The following is a 12641-nucleotide window of genomic DNA, read 5'->3' as shown; positions in this document are numbered from 1 at the left end:
CTGGCTCCATCCATGGCCCTGAGGAACCTCCGCATTTCCAGGAGATCCCAGATTCCCTGGCATACCCCAGCACTGTCTGGACATCTCCAAAGGATGGCAGCATGGCCTGGAGCAGGCTCAAAAGTCTCCCCAAAATCCCCTTCCCCAGAATTAGCCTTGTTTCCCCCCACTCTTTTACAGAGACAAGAAAAAGTCAGCTGCAGCGGCCCAGGCTGACAGCAGGGACCACAGGCTGCCCTGCCAATGGGCATCCAAAGGCTGAGGACAGAATACAGACCTGGGACAGGAGGAGATGGGGAGCTGTGAACACAGGGAAACGGGGTGCAGAGGGGCAGGGGCTAGGCCAGCCGATGCCCAGCACAGGCTCCTCCATCTCCCTGTGCGATGCTGTTTGCTCCTGCCTTATCTCCTGCACTCGGCACAGCGACTCTTTCCCTGGCTCCGGGCGCTCCAGTGGCAGCCGGGCCCCTTTCCAAACACAACACCCGTTGGAGCACAGCTTTGAAAACCAACTATCCCTTCACTCCTTCCGCTGCCTGTGCGGGGCTTTTCCTTCCCAGCTAGAGAGGTGGGAATGCCAGGATGGGAAAACCCACCCAGCAAACACCGGGCTACCAAAGGAGACCCCCCCCCGCCCCTTTCCAGGGAGGTCAGGAGGAGGAGGAGGAGGAAGAAAGGATTGACCCCACCTTGCCATGGAGCTGCAGCCCCACCACCATCCAGCCCCGTGGCTGCCGCACTCTCCAGAGCCTTTGAAGGCTCTTTTCTCCCGCTCCCACCACCCACCCACCGCAGGCTGGTTCAGGAGCAGGTCTGAGCACGCTGTGGGGTGGTGGGGTCCCCGGCACGAGGCCACCGCCAGCCCGGCTCCCCGGGCACAGTGCCTCGCCCCGCTCCTGGCTCAGTCCCGGAGGAAGAGGGAGTTTTGCCCGTTTCGGCAGAGTTTCTCAGCGTCTCTCCGCAGGCGTGCCCACAGCCTTTCCAAGTCAGAGCGCGGCTGCGGAGCCGGTCCAGCCCGTCAGACCTACAGCGTGCGGGGAAAGGAGGGGAGGACACAGCCAAGGACGCTTTGGGAACTCATCCTCGAAACCTGGGCTTCAAGGGACGTGGCCAGGGCCACACTTGTGCTCGGTGGCAGAGCTGGGTCCAGCCGCCTGCACTGCCCGGGGCAGGAGTGGAGCAGGAAAGGTGCCCAGGCACCCCTGTGCCACTGCCACTACAGAAAGCCATCGGGTGTAACAGAGCCTGACACGATAAGGACCCTGCCCAAGGTCAGTCTGGGCTTTGCCCTCCAGCCAGACCCGGAATAGCACCTGGAGTACCCGAGGGTTTGGGACAAGCCTCGCTTGGTAGCAGCGGCAAAGAGGAGGATGGTCCTCCTCTGTAAGGGGTATGGCACACTGGGCTTGCTGCCTGGCACAAATGCACATCCAACACCATTACAAAATAACTCCCACATTGCAAAAAAGGAGCAACTTCTCTCCCAAACAACTGCAGACCTGCTGCCGTTGGGAGAAGCAGAAATCCCAGCAGGTCATAAAAGGAGAGCGGATGTTTCTGCAGAGGACAGGGACACAGAACGCCGGTGGCAAAGGCTAACAAATCACAGGGGAGATATTAAACCTCATGCTTTGAGGCTTAAGCTGATACAGCTACTAGGGATTAGGAGGAAATTCAAGGGGGAGAGAAGGATTGAGTTATCCCTCATCTGCCTGCTACAGTCTCACAGCAAGTGGAGCAGCATCGCCCTTCTCCTGCCAAACTGGATGGTGGCAGCAGCATCTGAGGCACAGCTCTTGAAAAAAACTTTAACATGCTTTGTGCTGCTGGGGTGCAGTGGTGAGAGGCTCCAACACAGGCTAGAGATAAAGCCAAGACCCCTCTGCAAGCTTTGCTAGCATTTAACAACTTTCTTAGGTCATGGCCCAAACATAGCCATGTCCCATGAGCCCACCCCAGTCCTTAATATCTAAGGTCTGGAAAGCACCAACATAGCTGGTGAAATGGGGCAAGTGGCTGACTGAACCTCCTCAAGGCAGCAGCTGAACCCCAGCAGGGCTTTGCTCCTTGTCCTTGAGAGTTTCACACCAGTTTGCTCAGCTGCTGCCCTTTCTTTGTACTTCGCATAGGTTTAAACAAAAACCTTCACCACTCTCTTGAGGAAGGCAAACAGTGACTCCAGCTCCCATCGCGTTTCACAGCTCCTCCGGCCCCCTGCTATCACAGGGGCTCCCCCCTCTCCCAGCATGACCCTGGCATCTCCCCATCCCCTGTCCCTGGATCCCGCATTCAGGGATGGGGACACCCAAACTTTGCTGGGCACCGTCCAGCCCCCGAAGCTGTCACCCCAGAGATCCCCGGCCAGAGGGGCTCTGCCTCTCACCTCCCCCAGGAGCCCCAACCCCTCGGTGCTGGCCCTGGCCGGGCCAACTGGTGCATTGTTGGCGAGGGCAGCAGCCCAGGGACGTGATTGATCGCGGAGGAGAGAGGCCAAAGCCGTGATGGGTCGTTTAACAATTTCAATTAAACCCTGCAACGCTCCCGAGGCAGAGGGGAGGGGAGAGGGAGAAGGAAAATGAAAAGCGAGATGTTTCCATTGCCAGGGAACCTCAGCAAAGCACGGCTGGCCCAGCAGGAGCAGCCAGGCTCTCCCAGACCAGAACCCCCTCCCTGGCTGCAGGAGCGACCACGGCGTCACACTGATGTCCCCTTCCCACAGGCAGGACAACTGCCCTTGCCTGCCCTTTCCCTCCTGGCTCCTGCCCCCAAAAATCTTGTCCCTGCCCGCCCCACCACCTTGGAATGAGAGGTGCTGTGACCCACTTGTGCGGCGGCGCTTGCGCGGGGAGGAGGCTGCGCACGGAGAATATTAAACGTGTCCCTGAAGTTCCCGCTGCCGGGACTGGCGCTTGGATTTTGCTTACGTGCGATGACTTTTTTAGGCACAGGAAGCCCCAGAGGGCTGATCACAGCGATCGAGCTCCCAATCCACTGAGACAGCAGAAGGTCTCTTAGAGGGATTTAAAAAAAAAATATAATAAAAAAAAAAAAAATCAGCATCTCAGTCTGTCATATGGAAAAGGCACTTTAATGAGCAGCAAAGGCAGCAAATGCTTGGCTCACACGGCATCGGTGAGAAGAGGGAGACGGAACCATAAGGGACAGGGAGCAGTGGTGCCCTCCGTGCCAGGAATGAGCCTCCGGGACCAGGCAAGCCCCACAGCAGGTCAAGCACAGGAGCCCCACTGAGGGCTTGCAGCAGTAGCCTTGGAGGGGTCAGGGTTTTTTGGCCCCTCCTTATAAAGGAATAAAATGAAAATAAGCTGAGGGAGCTGCTGATGCCGCTGCAGCGGGGGAGTTAAACACACATGTTCAAGTGGGTGCCCCACGGCTGCAGGGAGGGGAAGACTCCAGAGAGAAAACAGACAGGATTGAACTGTGAGAGAGTTAACTGGAGGGTACAGGAGAAAACAAGTGTGACTTCACCCCTCTGGGTGTGCAGGAGGAGAGCCATGGGCACTCCAGCCTGCACACACTGCCTGGCCATGGGACACCAGCTTAGGGGATGGGGCCGCATCAGCCAGCAAGACACTCATGTCCTGATGTTACTTATTGCCTTGGGGGTGTCCTTCAACCCATCCACACAGATTGCTCTTGTTCAGCTCGGGGACCTTGTACAGGCACAGTCCCTGAGCAGCAGAGGCAATGGCACCCAGTACCTTCACCCAGGGAAGGGGCACCAGATGCCCCTGTTCTGGGGAGGAGGTGGCTCCCAGCCCTTCTGAAAGCCCAGCAGTTGAGATTTGCAAAGTTCTGGCTCTAGTCAAAGCTTTCCAGTAGATGACCCAGGGGAGCTGATCCCCTCCTCACGTTCATAATCCTCAGCCTAACTCGGGTTTCTCCGCACCAGCCTCTCCGCTCTGAGCTGCTCCTAAGAAGCCTTAAAGCTTCTCCTGCCTGAGTCTCCTCTCTCCCTCCTCTGGACAGTTTATTCCCCTTCAGCTTCCCCACCCACCCCCATGAGACCCCCCACGATGAGCAGCCTTGGCAGAGGTATCCACACTCCCACAGCCCGGGCAGACAGGGTGCACCTTCCCCCAGCCAGACACGGCATCCAGAGCCCTTTTATTTACTTTCCCCAGTTTCCTTCTCTTAGTCTGTCAGGAGAAATGACCAGGAGCTCTATACAAGGGCTCTGTGGCACTGGCCACAATTTCATCCACCTTTCCACCCTCCCCATCTCCTCTAGATGCCGTGCAGCGTTTGCAGGACCCCAGTGCCCGTGGGGGACCCCCCGAGCCCTCTGTTCACTCCAAGCTCTGCTTGCTGCTGCCCTTTCTGAGAGCACAGGCAAGAAAACAGCCCTGCTGAAGGGTTAAACATTACCAGACTGAAATTCAAGGCTTGACGATTGGTTCCAGTCGACTGGCTGAGATGATAATTTTTCACGAGATAAATACGGCTGGGAGTGAGCAGCAACCGCTAAAGACCCTTTGTAGCAGCGTCCCCCCCAAAGCGGTTCACTTCCCCCTGCCACGGCTGCTTCCCTTCACCCATCCCTGCTCAGTGGCCCACACTCCAGGGCCCCTGGCCCCGAGCCCAAGGGGAACCCCAGCTCAGCTGTAGGATTGCTTACAGCCCAGTCATTCATCCGCACGGGCTGTGCTTGCACTCCCGCCTCCAGCCGCAGCATAACTCATGTGCCGGGGGTCAGAGCCAGCACTTGCACCCCGGCTTGGCCAGCACTGAGACTCGCACCCCGGGACTGGCAGGAGTGCCCAGCCGTGGGGGGGAGCCCATGGCTCTCTGCCCAGGTACTCACTGCTCTTGGACGCCTTGATCTTGGCCACCAGTTTCTGCACGCCAGGTACGTCCCCGTTCTTCACGGCCTGGATCAGCTCCTGCTCGCGCCCCATTGCAGGCAGGTGGGAGCAGCGGCAACGTAGAAACCCTCAGATCCCAGAGGTTTATAAAGCCATGGGAACAAGGTCCTAATTCCTCAAAACACACTTTGATGAGAGATGAAATCCAGGAAGAAAGCCACTTTACAATCCCACAGGGCATAAAAACAAGAAGGAAGAAGTCTTTCTGTTAAGGGCAGAAGTCCCTTTCTGCATCAGGAGGAGCAGGATCCAGATGGGGTTTGGTTGAAGAACATGCAGTCAGTTAAAACAAAAAATATTTCAGTGCTTGGGGACAGGCTTCCAGCAGCACCAGAGCTCTGTGAGACAAAGCCTGGCGGCTCGGGGCAGGGTGTCCAGCGCTGGCAGCATTGGGATGCCCTCAGCCTCTCACAGCACTCCCGGAGCCAGAGGTGTCGTGCTTTGCTCCCTTCAACAGGCTCTGCTGCGCTGACAAGTCCCTAATTCATCCCAAAGGGATTACGGGCTCATTGCCATCTGGAAGTTATAGATCCTCCCTCTCTGGTGCTCATTAGCCCCTTCGTTTCGGCATTCCTCTCGGTGACGGCACTGCAGGCACGCTGGGGAGCCCCGTGCACGGCTGAGCCCCGGCACGGCAGCCCGGGACCTGCGGAGGGAAGAGCAGAGTCAGCCCCCAAAGGCCATTTACCTCCCGGCTCCGTCGCGACAGCTTTTGTATCCGTGCTGAAGAACGAATACTTTGACTATATTTAGTCCTGGAGGGACTTGGCTCATCCTTATGTTAAACGGAGAGGGAAGAACCTGTGGAGGAAACTTCCCCAAGGGTGCTGCCCCCAGAGCGGGACAGGGCACAGCTCCTTCCCTGCCCTCCCGGGGCCACACACACCACGTCCTCCCCAAGGGCAGCACACGGGGCTTGGGGCACACGACGTCTCCCCCTCTCCTTTCCCGGTGGCAGCACACAAGGAATGGAGCCGGGAAGGTTTAGCCAAAAAAACCTCCTCACCCATGGGAGTGGGTCAGCCTGCCTTGCACTCTTCTCCTGTGCAAGGATAAACCGTCACCCTCTAAACTTCCCGGGACCCTCAATGCCCTGGGGATCCAAGACACTTCTTCACCAGTTCAGGAGCTCTCTCTGGCCCCAGTGAGGAGCTGGGTGTAATTCAGCAGGACAGCTGCACTCAGAACAGGATCAAGGCCATATCCTGCTAGCCCGGGTACCCTGGAGAGGGCATGGGGTCCTGCAGAAGCAGTTCACATGTCCCAGCCTGTGCTCCCACACTGCACCCGGGCTGCCCAAACTGTGTGGCAAGAAAATCCCTCCTAGTTCAGGGCCATGCATCTGGCAGGCTGCTCCGGCACCGGGGAGGAGCGTGCGTGCAGGAGGGCAGGGAGCACGCACCCTGCCAGCTGCAAGGCTATCACCAGATCACTCCACAACTTCGCCTCTGCCCATCCAGAATGGATCAGAACCAGCTGATGGCTCAGTGGAGTCTCCCTTCCTAGAGCGCTCGCCCTCCAGTTTATGTAACAGCGAGTGTTGCTTCCTCCAAGCAATCGAGGTCACTGTTCAGAGCATGGAAATCACAGGCAAGACAAGGCAACAATGACAGGTCCTGTTGGGGCGGGGGCAAAACCAGGAGAATCCCATGGCATAGCATTGCTCAGCCGGGAGCTGCAGCTCCCCATAAACATGGGCCCCTCACGGCTTCCCCGTGTTCCTGCGCTCCCCAGGGTGCAGCAGCACAGGGCAGACGAAAAGATGAGCCTCAGCTTCTGGGACAAGGGATTCCCACACCAGGCTGGGGGGTTCTCCTCCCACCCACAGCTCATTTAGCTGATGAATACCTCGGCACTGAAGCTGTTGACCGTCGGGGTCAGCTGTCACCTCCCCTGTACTGGGGCACCTGCACAAGTTTATCTACCTTACAACAAAGTTTCAGCCACTTGACTCAGACTAACCTCTCGCTGCACACAAACCCCCTCCCGAAACCTCCTGTGTCGCACCGTCTTCAGAACCATTTCGTTTAACCCCGTGCACTGCATCCAGCTCTGTGCCGCTCCTCAAGAACGCTCACAAGAAGCGAACGTGAGGGGGTGAGACGACTTTACATTTGGAAAGTCTGCTCGCTCTCTTGGAAAACGGCCCCGGTGCTGCTGCCTCGGCTCCCGGAACACGCGGGGCACAGCGGGCAACTCGGAGGGACCGAGAGCTCCGAATGCCGACCTGCACCTCCTCAGCCTCCCCAGGGAGGAGCAGCGAAGGCAAAATTCGAGAAACGCTCAAAGCTGGAAAAGCAACAGCAAAACATCCCTCCCACACGAGCAGAGCTGAGCCTCCACCCCAGGAATCCACCTGGAGAACTAAAGTATCCCAAACATTCCCGCAGCCAACGGCAGCGCCGGGGGAAAAAAGGAGGGAGAAGAGGGGGAAAAACCCCAAACAAACCCAAACCAGTTACGTAAGTGGCGGAGGAAAGATGCAAAGGAGCTGCAGGCATTCAGCCGGGTCCCGAGGGGCGGTGGGGGCAGCTCGGTTCTCCCGGGAGGCTCCGGCCCCGCTGAGGGCGCGCCCGGGGCCCCCCTCGCTGCCCGCCCGGCCGCGCCTCCGCCTCCCCCGCCCCGAGACCCCCGGGCGGGGCGGCCCCTTCCTCCGGGGGGATTTTTGCCCCCATCGAGGCGAGTTGCTCCGCCGGCCCCACTCACCTGGCGGCGCTCCCAGCCCGCCGTACCGGGGCGAACCGAACGGCGCCGGAGCGAACCGACGGCACCGGACCGGACCCGCCCGCGCCGTGCGGAGCCGCTCCGGACCGCGGCGCACCGAGCAGTACCGAGCAGTACCGAGCAGTGCCGAGCCCAGCCCGGCCCAGCCACAACTTCCCGAGCCGCGCGGGGCGGGAGCGGGGCCGGTACCGGAGCGGAGCCGCGGGTCCCGGCTAGCAGGCGGCGCGGCACTCGGCAAAGTCCCGCTCGGGCCGGCCCCGTCCCGGCAGGAAATCCCTCCCCGGCCCGGCCTGATTGGAAAAGCCCGGCGGGTTGTGCGGCGGGGCCGGGCCGGGGCGGCTGTCACTCACCGTGATGCGGCGTCGAGCGGGGCAGGGGCCGGGCCGCCCATCCCGCCGCACCGGCACCGCTCCGCCCCCCGTCGGGGCTGCCCCGGGCTCCCGGGCATCGGCTCGCTTTGAACGGGATCCGGCTGGACGCACAGCGCGGTCCGGTACCGGCGACGGGGAGCGGGACCGGCGTGGTACGCGGCCGACCCGAAACTCCGGGACCAGCGGGGTTCGGGACCGAGCTGGTGGGAGGTTCCCCATTCTCGATCCAGGACAGAGCCATTGGTTCGGGACCGGTTCCCTTGGGAATCCTCCATCCTCCTCAATCCAGCTCCGAGCCGGTGGTCTGGGAGTGGCATCGTACGGAACCGACCCAGTGCTTGATCCGGGATTGGTCCGGTGCTACAGGACCGGGGACCGGCCTCGGAGAGAGGTCCCCCATCATCGATCCAGGAGCAACACGGTGGTCTGGGAACCAGCCCTCCCCCCCTTTCAGCCCCAGCCCTTCCCCTTCAGCCCTTTGCCCGCTCCGCCCCCAGCCCCCTTGGCACAGGGGCTGCATAATGCCACTGATGGCACCCATGGGACCAAAATCCACCGATCCCCAGCTGTCCAAGCCCCAAATTAATCCTACTCTCACGAAGCACTAAAACTACCAAAAATCACCCATTTCTGCCAATCTTCAGCAGAAACAGCAGAGTCAAGTGCTCCCTCGAGCACAGTTATTTTAAAACAAGAGATTGCCTAATGAAGCTGGACAGTTTTTGTTGTATGATACCACTGGATTATCATCAACTAATCAGATTAAAAACACACGGAGGCTTTGGTTTTATTCACTAAATGGCCAGCCCACAGCTCCCTGGGGGAGCTGCAAAGATTCCACACCTCTTCAAACCAGGCCCCGAGACATTTCACCAAATGATGGTTTCATGAGCAACCCCAATGAGGGGGATCCTTGGCAAGGAGGAGGGACTGATGTCTCCAGACACACCCTGTCTTTTCAGCTCGGGAATAAAGAGATTATTATGCACATCTAATTATAAATGTCAACATTTTATGGCTGCTATGCTGAAGCACAAAGTAGCCCTGCTGGAAAGGGCTGTGAACTGAAAGGTCTTGTTATTCCTCCTCTGAGTTTTTCCAGAGCTTGTAAAGTGCAGTGACATTTATAATAATCCCCTGAATTTATGTGGCACCTTTGGTCCTTCTAAGGATCTTAATTAAGCTTTGCAGCTCCCTGAGCACAGACTAAACCCACTTTGCAAAAGAGGAGCCCAGGTCCTGTTTGGTACAAAATGCATGTCCCATTTCAGGCAGGGGAAGGACTTGTTCACCCCAGCGACCTCCAGCACTTGCTGTTATACCACAGTAAGGGCACAGCACCACTCGCGTGGCTAAAGCTCGGTAATTCAAACTTTAATCTCTGATGTCACATAAACCTTTTGAATGGAGGGTGCCACTGGAGGGGTTTACTAGAAATCAACAATTTCTAGTGCAGCCTTCAAACATTTAACCACATATTGGCAGTCCTGACACTGCACTGAAGCCCAGTGCCTTCCCTCTCTGGCCCTGCCTGCAGAGAGCAGAGCTGGGGGGAGCAGGCAGCAGCCCCCATTTCCCCCCATGAATCCCAGTTTTCCAGCCACTCTTGAAGGTTGAACAGCTGGTTGGTGACACCAGCACAAAGAGCTGCCAGTGGCTTCAGCCGTGTCCACCTTGCAGAGTTGACAGACCCCCCCCATGACATTTATTCCCCTGTGCCTGCAGAGCAGGTGCTGACAACATCGATTGAGTTTTCACTGCTGAGAAAGTCCTTTAACAATTTGCCCCCTTCTATGCACCAGTACAAGATGTTGTACAGTCTAGGGGGTTTCAAGGTGCAGGCACAGTTGTGTGGCGAGCTCTGCCCTCATCCTCTGCAGAAAGGTGCCCAAGGCAGCACTGACTTGTGTTCCCCTTTTTGGGTGAGGGCCCTGGGGGCTCTGGCCGGGTCAGCCTGCTCAGTTCTGCAGGGCCCCAGTTCCTGCTTGCAGCTCCTCAGGTAGATGTTGCCATCTAGAGGTCCCTGCTACAGCGATCATCTCCTTGAAAAGTATTGGGAAGGAGGTTGTTGTTTTTTTTTTTTTTTAATTCGATTCAACAATTCAATGCAGTTTTTTCAGGTTAGCCCCTGTCTTGGGTGGCTGCAGCTCATCCTGGCTTGTCTCACAGCCCCTGCAGCTGTGCAAACCCCTCCTCTCTACTCTGACATTATGTTGAGATGGGGTAAAACACTCAAAGCTATGCATTTGCTGCCCGGCATGGAAGCAGCCACACTGGCAGAAGCAATACACACAGTGGTATCCACAGCACCTTCACGGCCAGCACGGGCTCCAGGTGAGGCTGTGACAGACACGGTTCCAAATTTTGAAGTGCAAGACTCCCAGTCCCAAATCTCACCCATGAAAACCAAACTTGGAAGTTCATGGCCATTTCATCCTCACTGAGTGGGCAGGAGGTCTGCAAAGGCCCATACCAGACATCCAAAACGTTTTAGGTATGTTATGAACCAGCTGGATGGAAACACACTTCCCCCCTTTCAGCAGTGGCTCAGGCTTCTCTTTCAGTGCTGTTTTTTTTAAGTATGCCCATCTTGACCCGAAGCCTTGCTGCAGTCCCAGGGCTGCATCTCAGACAAGGGAGCAATGGCAGTTTGATGCCCATGGCAAGGCTCAATTCCCTGGACAGGTGTGCAGACACCACTGTCCAAACACTCCCAATTCAGGGTCAGCACAGGGCTGATGTCTGACACCTGCACAAGGGCAGCACCACCATGGCAGAGGCTGTGCTGGACCACAGGGTCTGTCCTGCAGGGAGGAGAGTGCAGGCTGAGGATGAAGCAGAGCAAGAAAGGGCCTCTCCTGCACTGAATCAGGCCACGCCAGAAAGCAGGTTATTGCCCAGATTTAAAGCCACCCACAGGAGTCCTTCCTGCAGCTCCTGACATTTATTCACACATCACCTGTCTCCCTGAGCACTGAGGGGTGATGGGTGCCCCACTGCTGGGCTTTGCTCGTGTCCTTAAGCAGCCCAGCAAGTCCCAGTCTCATTCCTAAGCCTCAGAAGTCACATCCTGTCCCCGTGGAGACTTTCCTGTACAGGGATTCATCTCCTCCCACATTACATCCAGGCCAGGCATTTCCCACCCTGCTCAGCACTCCACCTCGTAGGCATCGGTGTCAAGGGCAAAGTGAGAGCAGGACGGGGGATCTGGACACAAAGGTGCTTACGTAGGTATTTACTCCATTGCCTCTTACACACCCTCCTGGCAATAGCTGCTGCTGGAAGCAGTCCAAGGAGATGAATTAGGGAGCTTGACCAGGAGAGAGATGCACTGCCCACAAGGAGGAGGAAGAGGATCACAGCTCCTTCCCAGAGACCAGGCTGTCAGAGAAAGGTTTGGGCTGCTTTGGCCCCAGACATCTGCCGCCACACCACAGCACAGCTGCTGCCTGCAGCTGGCCACTGCTACCAGGAGGGCTTCAATGCATCCCAGACCCAAGCCAGAACTTGGACACAGCTCCACAAACTCATGCCCTGTGAAGCTGAACATCAGCCTCAGCATGAAATGCAGCAGTGACTGCCCTTCGCAGAGCTGGTGGGACCTGCTGGTGGCAAAGAGCTACAGAAACCCGCCCAGAGTCAGCTCTCAGACAGGTAGCAGGGCTTGGTGGTTTAGGAAGCTCTGCGCTGGTAGTATCTTTTGCAACAAATAGTTTACCCCCACAAATGTAATCAGGTAACAAACCCTTTGCTACATCATTCAGAGCTGGCAGTCCAGCTCTGAGCTCCCTTGAAAACTCCACAGGCCTGGCTGGAACACGTGCAAGCCAGGAGTTAGAGCCTGCACCAGCCCCTGCCCTGGCACAGCAAACCCAAATCCTTCCCCTGAATCCCTGTGGGAACTTGGGCAGGTGCTGGCATGGGGCTCCTTCCCACGTGCCAGTTCCTGGCTCCCGCTGGACTCACCTCTCCAGGTACACGTGAGCTGCTGCTCGCACTTTCCTCCTCGCCCTGCCTTCCTCTTCTTCGTCCCCCTCGAGCCTCCCTGTGCTGACAGTCGCTTCTTTCTGGTCTTGTGCCTTTCTTTTCTCTCCGTCTCCCTTGCTTAGTCCCTCACTCAGGAAATTAAAGATAATCCTCCCTTTTTTTTGCAGCCGGATTCCCTGTTTAACATTCGCTGCATGTGCTTGCACTGATTCAAAATGGGATTAGACTTTCTGTTGCTTTGATGTCAGTTGGGCTTTGCACTTAAGGCAGAGGGGGGAAAGAAAATGTCTGTTAACAAACTTCTTGGATTCCACCCACCCACTTGCATCCATCCTGGAAATGAAGGTCAGGCACATCTACCTGCAGAAACTGAGCCCCCTTCTGGAATCGATGTGGGGGGAATAAACCAACTCACAGCTGCAGCACCGCACTCCCTGCATGTGGACCTTATTCTCTGGAAACACCCAAATTTCATTCTGGCTCCGTTATCATCCAGCTGCGTGGAGGCTGAATGGCTCCCATGAGGAGGGAGGTGTCATTAATCATCAGAAAACCACAACTCGTTGGCTGTCAGTGGATATTGCAACCTCCAGCTGCTGTGCAGCAGGGAGCGCGTGGGCCACCGGCATCGCTCCAACGGATCGGGGCTCGGGGCTGCCCGCCGGGAATACCCCGA

General features: G+C 57.4%; 1 protein-coding gene across 5 annotated transcripts in view; it reads right to left on the bottom strand.

Moving 5' to 3' along the window:
- The window catches only part of CASKIN2 (CASK interacting protein 2), a 37765-nt gene extending 25799 nt beyond the window's left edge, over nt 1-11966 (bottom strand). The window contains exons 1-2 of one of the 5 annotated variants that reach the window (XM_068209510.1): nt 11945-11966; nt 4823-5529 (exon numbers count right to left, since the gene is read on the bottom strand). In XM_068209510.1, coding sequence (XP_068065611.1) covers nt 4823-4916 — 94 coding nt within the window. In that variant the 5' untranslated portion in view covers nt 4917-5529; nt 11945-11966. Of the gene's footprint in view, nt 1-4822; nt 5530-7589; nt 7844-11944 lie in introns of those variants that run through there. The other 4 variants (XM_068209511.1, XM_068209513.1, XM_068209509.1 and 1 more) reach the window with 4 other exon arrangements.
- Between the last annotated feature and the right edge of the window lie 675 nt (nt 11967-12641).

This window comes from Anomalospiza imberbis, chromosome 19 (genome assembly GCF_031753505.1).
Source record: "Anomalospiza imberbis isolate Cuckoo-Finch-1a 21T00152 chromosome 19, ASM3175350v1, whole genome shotgun sequence".
Taxonomy (NCBI): domain Eukaryota; kingdom Metazoa; phylum Chordata; class Aves; order Passeriformes; family Viduidae; genus Anomalospiza; species Anomalospiza imberbis.
The sequence above is the reverse complement of the archived record's forward strand: the minus strand, read 5'-3'. Positions and strand labels throughout refer to the sequence as shown.